Raw genomic sequence first — 12,387 nt, 5'->3', positions numbered from 1 at the left:
ATCATGGATTAGTCAGTGAAAAAAGACATTTTATTTTCAAGAATGCACTCATGCCCTTAAATTTTCCCTGTGAGTCCTTATCAGTGTGTTTCCTTCTATTTGAACCTGTCCAGTCTCTTCTGGGCCACATCATGTATGATCGCTGAAAGAGAAACAGAGAGACATGATTTTTCTGTGTGCAATACCTTTGACATTAAGTACTTCCATCACTAGATGGCACTCTCAGCTGTACTTCAAAAGTCCTCCTCCAGTAGTCAATATAGACATAGTTACACCATAAATTGATGCAGAAAAGGCACAAATTTGTGTATAAAAAATCACCAGAAAGCAGGAAAATAAGTGTTAAATGCCCCACATTTCACAGGGAGACCAGGGAGATCTGGGCCCTGATGAGATGGAGGAAATTTCAACACTACTCTTTTACACATACCTCCACACAATTATGATGCAAAGGTGGTTAAAAAACAAAAGTAGCCGGAATTGCATTGAAATTAGAAATATTGCAAAGAAAATTTGGCTTATCGAACTTAAATTTACATTTTCATAGAAATAATTATAGTAGAATTATGTAAGGAATTATGCATGACTGATATTTTTTAAATAAAAAAAACAACTCATATACCTCCTGCAGTACCCCTTAAGGAATGCATACCCCCATTTGAGAAACACTTTTCTAAACAACAGAAGAAACAATACTGTATTCTCTTACTGTCCAGCAGTGCTCTTGCTGTGTATCTCTTTTCCAAACTGTTGTTCACCTCTGCCATCAGCCACGGGAGGAAATTAGTCTCAATATCTGGAAATCAGCAACAAGGTTAAAGATTAAATACTCACATCAAAAACTTCATGCAAAGAGTATCAATGAGATCATCTATTACTGATCACAGATTACACCACAGGTTGGATTTAATGCAGCTATGTGAAGCAGTGCCCTCGTGTGTTAGAAAGGTAGAGAGCTGAGTTTTTTGATGCTGAAAGAGCAAAGCAGCAGAGGAAAGCTGACCTTTCTCCACGGGGTCGTAAAAGTAACCGTGGCTGCTCAGTGAGGTGAAGACTGCAGGGAGGAGGTCAGCCAAGTACTGCTGGGTGTACGCCCGGGCAGCAATCTTCTCTGCAGTCTCTCTTTCTTTCTTCAACACTTCCCTCTGCTGGGCAACTCTGCGCCCCTGGAGTCAGAAGAAAGTTTTATTAAACAAACAAAAATAGTGTTGCAAAGTAACCACTGTTTATCCAAGCTGCTATAATTATTGCCCCAAACAGATGGTGTTTGGTCATTCTTTCTTTGATAAAAAAAAAACAAAACCTGTTGCACACAACAACAGATGCTTTTTAGGATCATGAAAACAGGTGGTTTGCTTGAAATAATTAAACTGAGTGGTCATAGCCGTCCATTTTTGAACAGATGAAGAAGTGACCACGACCTACAGGAAATCAGAAAAACATGTTTAAAAAAAAGAGGGACATGGTGTGGACACACTGACTAACAAATGTTCTCTAGGAAATGCAATACAAAAATACCACAGCGATGAACTCGTAGCAAAACAGATAGGGACAAGATTTAAAAACTGATAATTTTATAGATATCATTCCTAAAAAGGCGCGCAACACCACACTGATGTTGCTTCACTTACAGTTAGTTAAAGCATTAAAAAAACTTGGTTTCAAATTCAGTATTCAGTATATTAGTCAGACTCTTAAACAAAAGCATAAGATAACGTAACTCTGTTGGTGTCTCTGTTTTCATCACCCAACACTTACAACATGACAGCGACTGTACACTTGTTTTACCTCAGGCTATTCTATGTATTCAGAATCATATATTATTACACATATATCTACATATCCCTTAAATTTGTACTGTGTAATATTCCTGTGCAATTAACTACTATGCAATATTTTCCCAATCGTTGTTTAAAAATATTATTAATTCTATATTTCTACTATAAAAATACTACACACAGTGTGTATTACAGTTATCCTAAACAACTATCAATCATGGACATATGCAGTATCTATATAAATGTTGCTGGCTTAGTTTTCTGGCTGCAACTTGTGCCTCGCACTTTGCACAGTGCTTCGTGCTTCCACTTAGAATCGAAAGTGCTATATAAAATAAGTTTGCTTGCTTTTATCTATTCTGTATTTTTGTTGTATTTTCATCCTCTTTGGCACTCAATCAGTTTTTCCCTGTTTAGTCTTGCTTTTGACCCTCAAGCTGCTGCAACATGTGAATTTCCTCAAGGTGGGATAAATAAATAATCTGATCTATCTGAAATATTTTTAACTTAATAAGCAAAAACCTAATTTAAAATTAGTAAAAAAAGTATACTTACTTATAAATTGCTAAAAGTTTTACGCTCAAAAACATAGATGATCTGCTTCATGAGGACTATGGTTATGGTTTGATCATATTTGAATGTGTCTCCCTGGCAACATAAGACAACAGCCAATCAGCTGTTACTTATTTCTGACGGCCTGATATCAGACAGAACTGCCAACTTCCTACACTCCGTTTTTTAAGGCAATTCAAACTCGATGGAGGATTCAAAGATCTGGACCAAGGCAAGGATTCAGATACTTCTTCTTTCATATTCTTATTGGTGCGCCTGACATGACCTTTTCACCGCCCCACACTAGTGAGACGAGCAGAGAGAAAGCACAGTAATACAGACATCTGTACTAAATAACCACCACTGTTGGCAGGTAACAGTGTGGCCATGTAGGGTCACAATCTTTGATGTAAGAATCTGAGGAAACAGCCCGATCTCAGCTGCGTGTTCAGGACTGATGTCTAAACGGCATCACTGGTTTTAACTGAATTTCCAGCTTTGGGAAAGACTTGTTCCTAAAAAGTGTCATTTACATACCTTTTCCTCGCTGTGGCGTCTCTCCTGCTCTTGAAGCCGCCGCACCTCTGCCAGCTCATTATTTCGGAGCTCTTCGAAAGCCCTCTGCTGGGCCCTCAGGCAGGCGAGCTCCTCCTCCTCCATCACCTCCACTAGAGACTGCTCTATCGTCTTACCCACCAGGACGTCCAACAACGGCTGCACCTCCCTGTCAAAGTCAAACAGCTGCAAAGGATACTAACAGTAAGTGGTCTGACATTTCGCAACACAAAATATTAGCTTGAATTTAATCAAAGCTGCAAAGATTGTACATGTTGTTTGTCATTAATGTCCTACATGACAATAATTTAAAAGGGGCATCCATCTATTTATTGGTGGATTTCCATAATGTTACGGGACTCATTAGAGAAAAATATTAAAAATATTGAGATTGGATATCAGTCAAATGAGTTGTTATATATCAGCAAAAAATCCAATATTGTGCATTCCTATCACATACCTCTCCTTCCTCTATTTGGGTTTCAACATCTTTGCCAGATTTGGCAGGTATGAAGAGCGGGGTTGCTGGTTTGTCCAGGAAGGCATCAGTCTGGCTCTCGATATCTGTAGCCACTATAATGTCACTCAATTCTTCGAGATAAAGCTCTGAAAGATGAAAGCGTGACAGAACAGCCGTGGCTTCCGTTAACACGTTGGACATAAATAACTGAATAGTACTAAATGAAAATGTTCTGAGGATATCAAGAGAAAGGCCTTACCTGTTTGTACATCAATGTGTGTCCTGCCCTGCACGGCCTCTGGAGTCCTGGGTTTCAACTGCTCCCTGGCTCGTTTTCGAGCAATGGCTCTCCTCCTAATCTCCCGTTGTCTTTGTGCTTCAACAGGGTCTGGCTGAGCCGTCTGACAAAATTGGATGAAAACACACATTTTCAGGATATAGTGACAGAAATAAAAACAAACTAACAGGAATCAGGCACAATAAAATGAATGTTTCATACTTACAGTTGGTATGATGTGTTGAGCGTATGTGTTTCCTCTGACAACGCGACGGTCATACATAATATTTCCATAGTTACAGTTTGTCCTATATTGGCAATTAAAAACACATAGCAGTCATTCAGTCAGCTAATTAGCAGCTAGGCACTTGCTAGCTTTAACGATATGCTGATCCGTGTCCAAGGTGATGTGCTGATACCATGCTGCTATTTGGTAGTTAAGCAGTATTGAAAAAGTAGTGGGAATATTTACAAAAGTAAGACATAGTGTTCATTGCAAGTAAAAGTCCTGCAAAAAAAAATGACTTGACTATAAATAATTACTTTCAGTATGTAAGTACAGCATATATCAGAGACTTTTTGCTCAAGTACTATTCTAATAGGTTACTTTAACTTCTACCAAAGTCATTTTGTGGTAAGAAGTTTTAAAAAAGGAAATCACTTGGAAAAAGTGTTTTAATTTATTTATAATTTGTTTCCCAAACATTTTAATAACAATTTTCTAAATCTACTTACCAAGTTGCTATTTGCCTCTTTCCCCATGTTTTTAAAAGAAATACCACCAGTTTGCTAAGGGTACAAAGTTACTGTATTTGTGTAAGGCATCTGAAAGCAGCAGAATAAAAGTGTCGCTGCAGGCTCAAAGTATGAATCTGTAACATTGTTTATCAGAGTAAATAATGCGATGTAGCCATGATAGCTGGGTGTATCTGCCTTCAGTCAGCTTAGTTAGTTAAAACAACCTTATCAGTTAGCATGAGCATTAGCTTAGCAGCAGGCGTACCGTTCAGATGGGGGTTCTCGGTATTTGGAGCGGGTCTCTACAGGTCTGGGTCGACTAGAGAAGGTGTAACTTCCGTTTGTATCCCTCTGACTGTGTGAAACAAAAGCCATTTTTCTATTCCTGACGGAATCTATCAAAACTATCGACTGAAGTAGCTGTGATAGTTAGCTAGTTCACGTTAATGTTTGGTGGGGGGCAGGAGAGGCGGCAGCAGACTGTTGTAGCAACGGTCACCAGGAAGTGTTATGTAACCGCTGTTACGTCACTTCCTTTAATAACAAACTATTTAAAACGGAATTTCGGCGCAAATCATGGATGTATTGTAAATACGTAGACTGTTTACATGGAAAATATTGTCTGTGTGAAAATAAATGGAGCCAAATCAAGGCCAAAAGGTTTGTCAATTTCCAAAAAATATATATATATTTGAAACTGAAAGTTCAAAGCTTTGATCTTGAATTGTGAAAAAAATAAAAACATTTTCAAAATAAAAACAAGTTTAGGAAAAGGTTAATTTCAATTTAAATATAATTTTGATAATTTGTAATAAAATATTTTTAGTTTTCACGTTCATAATTTCATATTTGAGGTCTTAAAACACGCGTTTAGGGACTGTTTGTTATTTGTGAGGGGTTCGGGATTGGTGCAAAAAGGGAAAAGCATGTCAAATAATATTTTAGGCACTGGGAAGGGACATGGGCCTATGTTTTTCATTTGGCTTAGGGGAGGAGCATACAACTTTGAGTGTTGTATTTGTTTTACCAAAGATTTTTACCACCAAAATGACACAATTGATCATACGTGGAAACAGGTTTTTCAAATTTCCGCTAATCATTGGACACATTAGGTGTGATTAAAGCTTCCAATAAACAAAAAAAAAGTTTTTTTATTCTTTATAAAAACTAAAAAAAACTCAAAACCTTCTCTCTCGATAGATAGATAGATAGATAGATAGATAGATAGATAGATAGATAGATAGATTTATTTTTTTAACACTATTTAACGTCTCAAAATAAATATCATGTAAAAAAAACCTTTTCTGACTATCAAAGTGAGACGAGTCAGACATACAATATAACAGTGCTAAAAAACAATACTTTAAAAACTGTCACCTATACTCTAGTGGCTTTTCATGTTCTGTTTCGACATATTTCAGGAGTTCTGAGTATAACACAACCACTTCCTGTGCAGAGAAGTTAAAAGGTGACAAACAACGTCAATCCTGTACTGCACTCAGTTAAGAGATGCATAAGAAGAACTTTAGAGTAGAGAAAAGTGCTTTTGAAAATCCTATTCGTTCATTTTCTCCTGATATTTCAGTTGGGATTACATTGTCATGACTAACAAGACAAAATACTATTGTGGGTTGCAGTTCAGGCTCAACATCTGTTGTCTCCTTCTTTTACATACCTGAAAAAGCAAAACAAACATACACACACACTTGAAAACAAATTTGTTTTGCTCACAGGTGACACTGAAATGTGGGCAGCAAAAGGCCCTTAAGTAAAGGAAAGCAGAAACTCCACTCGACATCATAATAACCACAAAGAGCATTTTCAGCTCTACAGAAAGTCTGAAAGTTGCAAAGAAAAATAGGGCACTGCAATTCAATACTCAGCTGCTTTTGTGAGTCCAAAGGTGAAAGCTCTGAACTGGCTCATTTGTTTTCCATATCAGAGATTTTATGGCAAAGATGACTCTGACATAGTTTTGCATGTTTAATTTGTGACCTCACAGAATACATAAACTTTTTAAAGATTTTTTTTTTTTTTTGTTTATTTATTGTTTATTGGACAGCTAAAGCATCAAAGGGGGAGAGGGAGGAGACGACATGCAGCAAAGGGCCACAGTTTGGAATCGGCGCGGACACAGCCTCTGTAAATGGTACATGGGGCGACGTCTTTACCAGGTAAACTACTGGTTGCCTCCTATCAGTAGTATTAATATATTGTTACGTACTGTATTGTATTGTTAAGTACTAGTAGTAGTAGTAGTCGTGGTATTAGTACTAGCAGTAATGGTATGACATATGGCAAGCCCATTTAGCATTTATTTCATGTCCATGAAATCAAACATCAGTTTCTAGTAGTGAATGCAAAAGAATACACCCGTTAACTAATTGGACATCTTTTGATTTAACTAGTTTACTAACGAGGCTAAAAATTTAAGAAAAGTTAAGAGACTTTCAAAATGTGTACTGAATAACTAGTTGAAGCCTTTTTTTTAATTACTTGTTCACTTATGAAGCGACAAATGGCTACTAGTTAATGAGTTAAAACCTTTTTTTATCTTATTGGTTAAAAATAAAAAAATAGTACTAAGCACAAACACCACTACTTCTACTATGATAATACGGTTTTGCATATTTAATGTGTTCTATAGGCAGATATTTAAAGTCAAAGCAACATTATATAACACGTCTATGAAAACAAACCTGTATTCACAACATAAACATCCAAATATAGCCTCTGCCAGAGGAGAAGACAGAGCTGAAACTACGTCATGTGTTTTTGATCTTTTTTTCAAAAGGAATAATGATTGTTTGTTCGGATGGGGTTTCTGTGTCTCCTCTCCTCACGGTATATTGTTTATTATGCTTCAGCTGTCAAAAATCATTAAGCATTATTAAAGGGTAAACTGTTCATCTTGCCACTGTGGTAGCCTCTTCTCATTAGTGTTGACTGTACGCCACAGGATTATGCAACCAGCAGGGCATACATTCACCTCGTTTGAGTGTTGTAATGTACTTGCATCATCCTCTTTTTCAGACCAGGCCCCTAATCACTTCAACAAATCCACACAGTTAATGGCTATACCTCTAAATCTTTAAGTGAACGCAATAAAGAGCAGTGAAGTTGAAACTGAGGCAATTACTGTATAAGCAGTAATAATAAGCATGTAAAAGCAGTATAAGATACAATACATGTAAAATAAAATGTTCATAAATGCACAGAGTTAATAAGGTGGATATAATATCAGGGACTATTTAATGCAGTCTAGTGCACCTTAGGCCTAAATAACTACCTGCTAGGTTTTAATGCTCAGTTTTTGTTCAGACTATTAATTTTAATCTGTGAAATGTTCTGACGGCCTGTCCACAACCACTTTAACTGATTTTTAATGATTACAGTGTGTAAAACATCTCTGGTAATTATTGTTATCTAAGTAGTATAGTCATATAGAATATCGTTCAAAAGCAGCACTTCTTACAGTGTCAATAATGCTGACTATTTCAAGATAAAAAACCACCACAGCAGACTCCATAAGCCTGCCTGTCAGACAAACTACAAACAAATAAACAGTTATTACTCATCTTTGAAGTGTTATTGGGATCCAAAAGTCCATATTTGTTTTTGTTTTTTTTCCAACTGAAATGCTGCTCACAAAGTCAAACATCTGATGATCTAAGTTCAGTGAAATATTTAATCCAAACACAAGATAGCTATAGATATTTACGAACTGGCGTTGCATTGTTTTAAAGATTCATATTTTAATAGTTTTCATCCTTCAGCAGATTGTTTTACCCTTAAAAAAAAAAAAGGAAAAAAAAGCACCTGGAAATAATCTTATAAAGCATGTTAAAAAGGTATATTTTCTGTGATATTGTTATCTGTTGTGAATTTGGACTGTGTGATACTTCATACTATGAGTCCTTTGTTTTTTCCAGCAGTTCTAGTCATCTGCAGCATCTTTTTTAAAGAAAATATTAATTAAACAATAAAAAACAAAAAAAAAATGTTTCAGCATGATTAAGCTCATAGAACTCAATGAAAGATGCACTTGCAGTTATTCTGATTGTTAAGGGACAAACTTCATAGAACTTTATCATTCAAATAAACTTATGCATGTAATATGCTAAAAAGGGAACAAGAACTGCAGTCAAAAAAAATGAATGGAAACTGGCATGCTGAATGTGTCAACTTAATAGCGGTAAAACAGGGTGCTCTGTGGTGGGTTAAATGCTTGGGAAAAGAGGGGGCCAAAAAAACAGCTAACCTAGGCGTGGTGGAGTGGTTTTTTGGAGCAGTCACAGGTCACAGTGCCCTGACCAAAATAAAGCCACTGTGCTGAAACACACTTATCCTACTTTTCTACTCTTTTCTACTTATTTTTTCTGACTGTCACTGCTTGAAGAGAACTGCAGTCAATTTACTTTAAATAAGCCTTGGACAGGCGTTTCAGGTGAATTAAGATGAATATTACAGAGCTTTTTAAGAGAGGGGAATGGTGCAGTGAGGACGACCTTGTCAGTAAAGGTTCTTGAAAGGAATACATGCAGACACTATTCAAGGCAACCAAAAAAAGTCCTTCCATCATTTTTCAGATAAAAAAAATAAAAATGAGTTATAGATCTCTAATAGGTGCTTACTGTCAAAGTTCAGGGACAAAAAAATAAATAAAATAACGAGCACAACTCAAAAGGCAGACAAACAAAGCAAGTCTTTTCTGATCAAAAAATACAAGGATACAAAATGATCCAGGTAACAAGGGGTTGGGCTGAAGCAGAATCCCAAAAAATGCAGGCAGGATCAAAATCTAGATCAAAAATCAATCACAAGGCAGATAAGAAATTCTGGAAAGTTTAAGCACGGGGCACAAAGACAATCTGACAGAGAGCTAGTGAAAATAGATGTATTAGGGAGCTATGGGAGAATGAGGAACAGGTGAGTAACGATTAGCAGGTGGGGGGAATCTAATGAAGTGGGAAGGCAGTGGGGGGGCAGAGATGACAGCAGAGTGAGATTACAAAGTACAAACAAACCAAGTGATGAATAAATGATGATTTAACAAAGTGCATTTCAAAACCACGACAGCTTACGAACATTAATCATCATAATAAAGTGCAGAGCTCTGTGTTGTAAAAATGCAAAGACAACATTATCTTATCATCTCTATCATGGAAACTGAACTGTTTTTTTTTGTAAGTTCAGTGTATTAAAAATATAACAGATTAAGAAAAAAAATGGTCTATTTTTTATTTCTTTAGTTATTTAAATGTAACTAATGCTATTCAATTTTCGCTCTGCTTCTCATATCCTGTGAGTGGTCACAGTGAGCTGAGCAACACCAGTGTTCACTAATGAGAGCTGTACAGTAAAACAGAAAAAAACAACAGCTGCAGAGCAGCTGTTGGTAGGAAGTTTGTTGATGAACACAATGCTTAAAAGGGTGCAGGTGTACTTCAAGCAATGCAGCACATTCTGCAAATACATGGATTTAAATTCACAGAAACTTTGACTAAAGCATGGAACTAGTTTACCATAACTTAGAAGCTCTGGCATACCTAAAGGCTAACTTTTTCAGACTGTACCCTACTTTCATGTGTTTGTGTCAAACTGACCATTGGAGACAACAAATTTTGAAATTTGTTGATATTGAGGAATTAATCGCCCCCGGCGCCGATCGGCATTGATGGGAAAACAACACCCCAGTAAATGCAGCAAAGTCATCTCCTTAACCAGCAAGATGCAGTTACGCGTAGCTATTAAATACCATCTGTCTCCTCCTAAGCAGAGCAAAAAGTTAGTCTGTACCGAGTTTGAAAGAGAGACTGAATGAGTTAAAAATTTACAAAGAGAAGAAACAACTGAAAATTTTTACAAAGACCTCTGCTGCCTACTGTTTACCTGTTCTCGGGCCTGTTTGTTATGTCACACGGACACACCAACAAAACAACCCACACACACACAAAAGCTGACAGAAAGACAGACTTGTGTGCTGCAACGCTGTGTTCACAGGCAATGGTAAAGCAGTCCATCACCTATATTTAGTGGGTATACCCATGTTTTAAAAACCCATTTGCATGGATTAATTTTGGTGGGAAAGGGGTATTAGTGGAACTACATTGATGGTGCATTGCAGAATGCATCCTGGCTGCAGGCAGCAGCGCTCTAATTCAGTACTGGACCAATTTCTAAAATGTTTGTTCAAATCGGTCACATGGACACAAAAACATTGGAAAATAGGCACCTGATTGAAAAATACCAGTTCCCCTTTCATTTATAGAGCCTTTTGGAGCCCCATAATTCATTAAAGAGCCAATGATAGTGTTTTAGTGGGAGTTTACATTGAGGTTTGGAAAGAACCTGCAACACAACCACCATGTTTGGACAAAGGTTTTTTAACTGATAAATAACATATGAGCTGATGACTCGAGTTCCTTCACATTGACTGTTAATTTGGAGAGGTTTCTTTTCAAAACATAAGATAAGATGCAGAACAGACTGCAATGAATGCTGCTGCCCACATGTTACTTTCATGTGCTTCCTACTAATGATTAAAACTGTCTGAGATTTCAAATTTCCATTTACTCTAAAGTTGTGATGCAGAAGGTCAGATCTGATAAAAGTGACATATGTATGCAAGATAATTCAACATAAAAAATGCTTAAAATGACACATCTAGCATTATGTACAGGTGCTGATAAAGCTCTCTGGTTGTTTTTGAGGCATTGTGCTGCACTGTTTTTAGTTCCTCACACACAAAAAAATGTGTATATGTTTTAATAAATGCCCCTGTGATTCATATTTATTAAACATGTATCACAAATGTAGTAAGTCCTGTAGGTCTACTGTGATGGATGTCTGAATTTACTAATAGATGTTGCTTTGTGTTATGTAACTGGTTATGTAAGATGAGTATTATCAGAGATGATCTTATCTTGAATTTAAACCATGAAATGTTGCTAAATCATGCTCTGTTTCAATCTTGTTTCAACCTTCAGATGTATTAAGTCAACTTGTTAAGGAAGGAAACAATGTGTTAAAACACCTCAGAGAGGAAGAGGAAGAGAGGTGGCATCAGCTAATCATGCAGTCAGAGACAAGAGCAGCAATTCAGAGAAAAACCAAATCCGCCCATGTGACCACGTCTAGTTTCCTTCTGTTTTAGCTTATGTGCCAGAACACGCTGTCCTCTCGATGAGGCCTGATAGCTTCTGTTATGCAACACATCTCCTGTTGCTCCCATTTGCTCATTAAGTCTGCTGCTAATGGTTTGATTGGGGAGCGATTCAGAGCCACAACATCCATTTGCAAGACAAGCTTTCTAAAACAGAGGTTCCTCCATATTGTAATTTTTGTTCAGACAATACCATTGGCACTTTTCTGCAGAGACGCTGTACCAACGTCTGGGACCTATGCAGAAGTAATCAAAGTGGGCCAACTGCATTTCCTCTCTTGAACCAAATCTTTCTCACACACCTTTTGATTTATTTTTATTTGACAAATTCACTTTGTTTTATTTTCCTTTCCTTTCTTAATTTTCTTTCATTTGGAGGACATGACAGTGTACACTGGTGCTCCAGTAGCATAAGCAGTCGCTCACTCGGTTATAGCTGTGTTTAGAGACGAATCCAAATGCAGGAGTGGACTTAACCATTTTGCCCCTTTAAGGAGTAAAAGGGGCCTCAGAGAACTTCCACTGTTTTTTTGTTGTTTATATTTTTGAAAAAGTTAGTTCTTGATACAAATTTATTCAGCCAATTTCAGGATTAGAAGACATTAGCCATTACACTATCAAAATTCATGAGGTCAAATGGGTCCCAGATTACCTCAGTAAGTTGGTTTGAGTGTCACTAAAACCAACTTGATCATGTGTCTTCGTGGTTGTTTACATTTTTAATTAAGCACTGTCCGCTTATGATGTGATCACCCAAAACACATGTTAATATGCCATATAATCGTTCCCTTGTATGACTGCAATGGGGCTTCCCCTACTGCTATACAAATAAAAAAGTGATCAAAAAGAAAGAAGACCTAAA

General features: G+C 36.9%; 1 protein-coding gene across 1 annotated transcript; it reads right to left on the bottom strand.

Moving 5' to 3' along the window:
* Nucleotides 1-4,841, bottom strand: rsph3 (radial spoke head 3). Its single transcript, XM_042503741.1, has 8 exons — nucleotides 4,626-4,841; nucleotides 3,849-3,930; nucleotides 3,605-3,746; nucleotides 3,346-3,491; nucleotides 2,868-3,071; nucleotides 1,004-1,166; nucleotides 710-796; nucleotides 1-142 (listed from the first exon to the last, which is right to left on the bottom strand). Exons 1-8 carry the CDS (start codon nucleotides 4,733-4,735, stop codon nucleotides 96-98), a joined length of 981 nt encoding a protein of 326 aa, XP_042359675.1. The 5' UTR covers nucleotides 4,736-4,841; the 3' UTR covers nucleotides 1-95.
* Between the last annotated feature and the right edge of the window lie 7,546 nt (nucleotides 4,842-12,387).

The sequence above is a fragment of the Plectropomus leopardus genome, chromosome 16 (genome assembly GCF_008729295.1).
Source record: "Plectropomus leopardus isolate mb chromosome 16, YSFRI_Pleo_2.0, whole genome shotgun sequence".
Classification (NCBI taxonomy): Eukaryota; Metazoa; Chordata; class Actinopteri; order Perciformes; family Serranidae; genus Plectropomus; species Plectropomus leopardus.
The sequence above is the reverse complement of the archived record's forward strand: the minus strand, read 5'-3'. Positions and strand labels throughout refer to the sequence as shown.

Coding starts and splice junctions, on each gene's coding strand:
- rsph3 (XM_042503741.1), bottom strand. CDS start 4,735: ATGGCTTTTGTTTCACACAGTCAGAGGGATACAAACGGAAGTTACACC. Junction 3,072..3,345: donor CCCAAATAGAGGAAGGAGAG/GTATGTGATAGG, acceptor TATCCTTTGCAG/CTGTTTGACTTTGACAGGGA. Junction 143..709: donor AGCAAGAGCACTGCTGGACA/GTAAGAGAATAC, acceptor TTTCTCTTTCAG/CGATCATACATGATGTGGCC.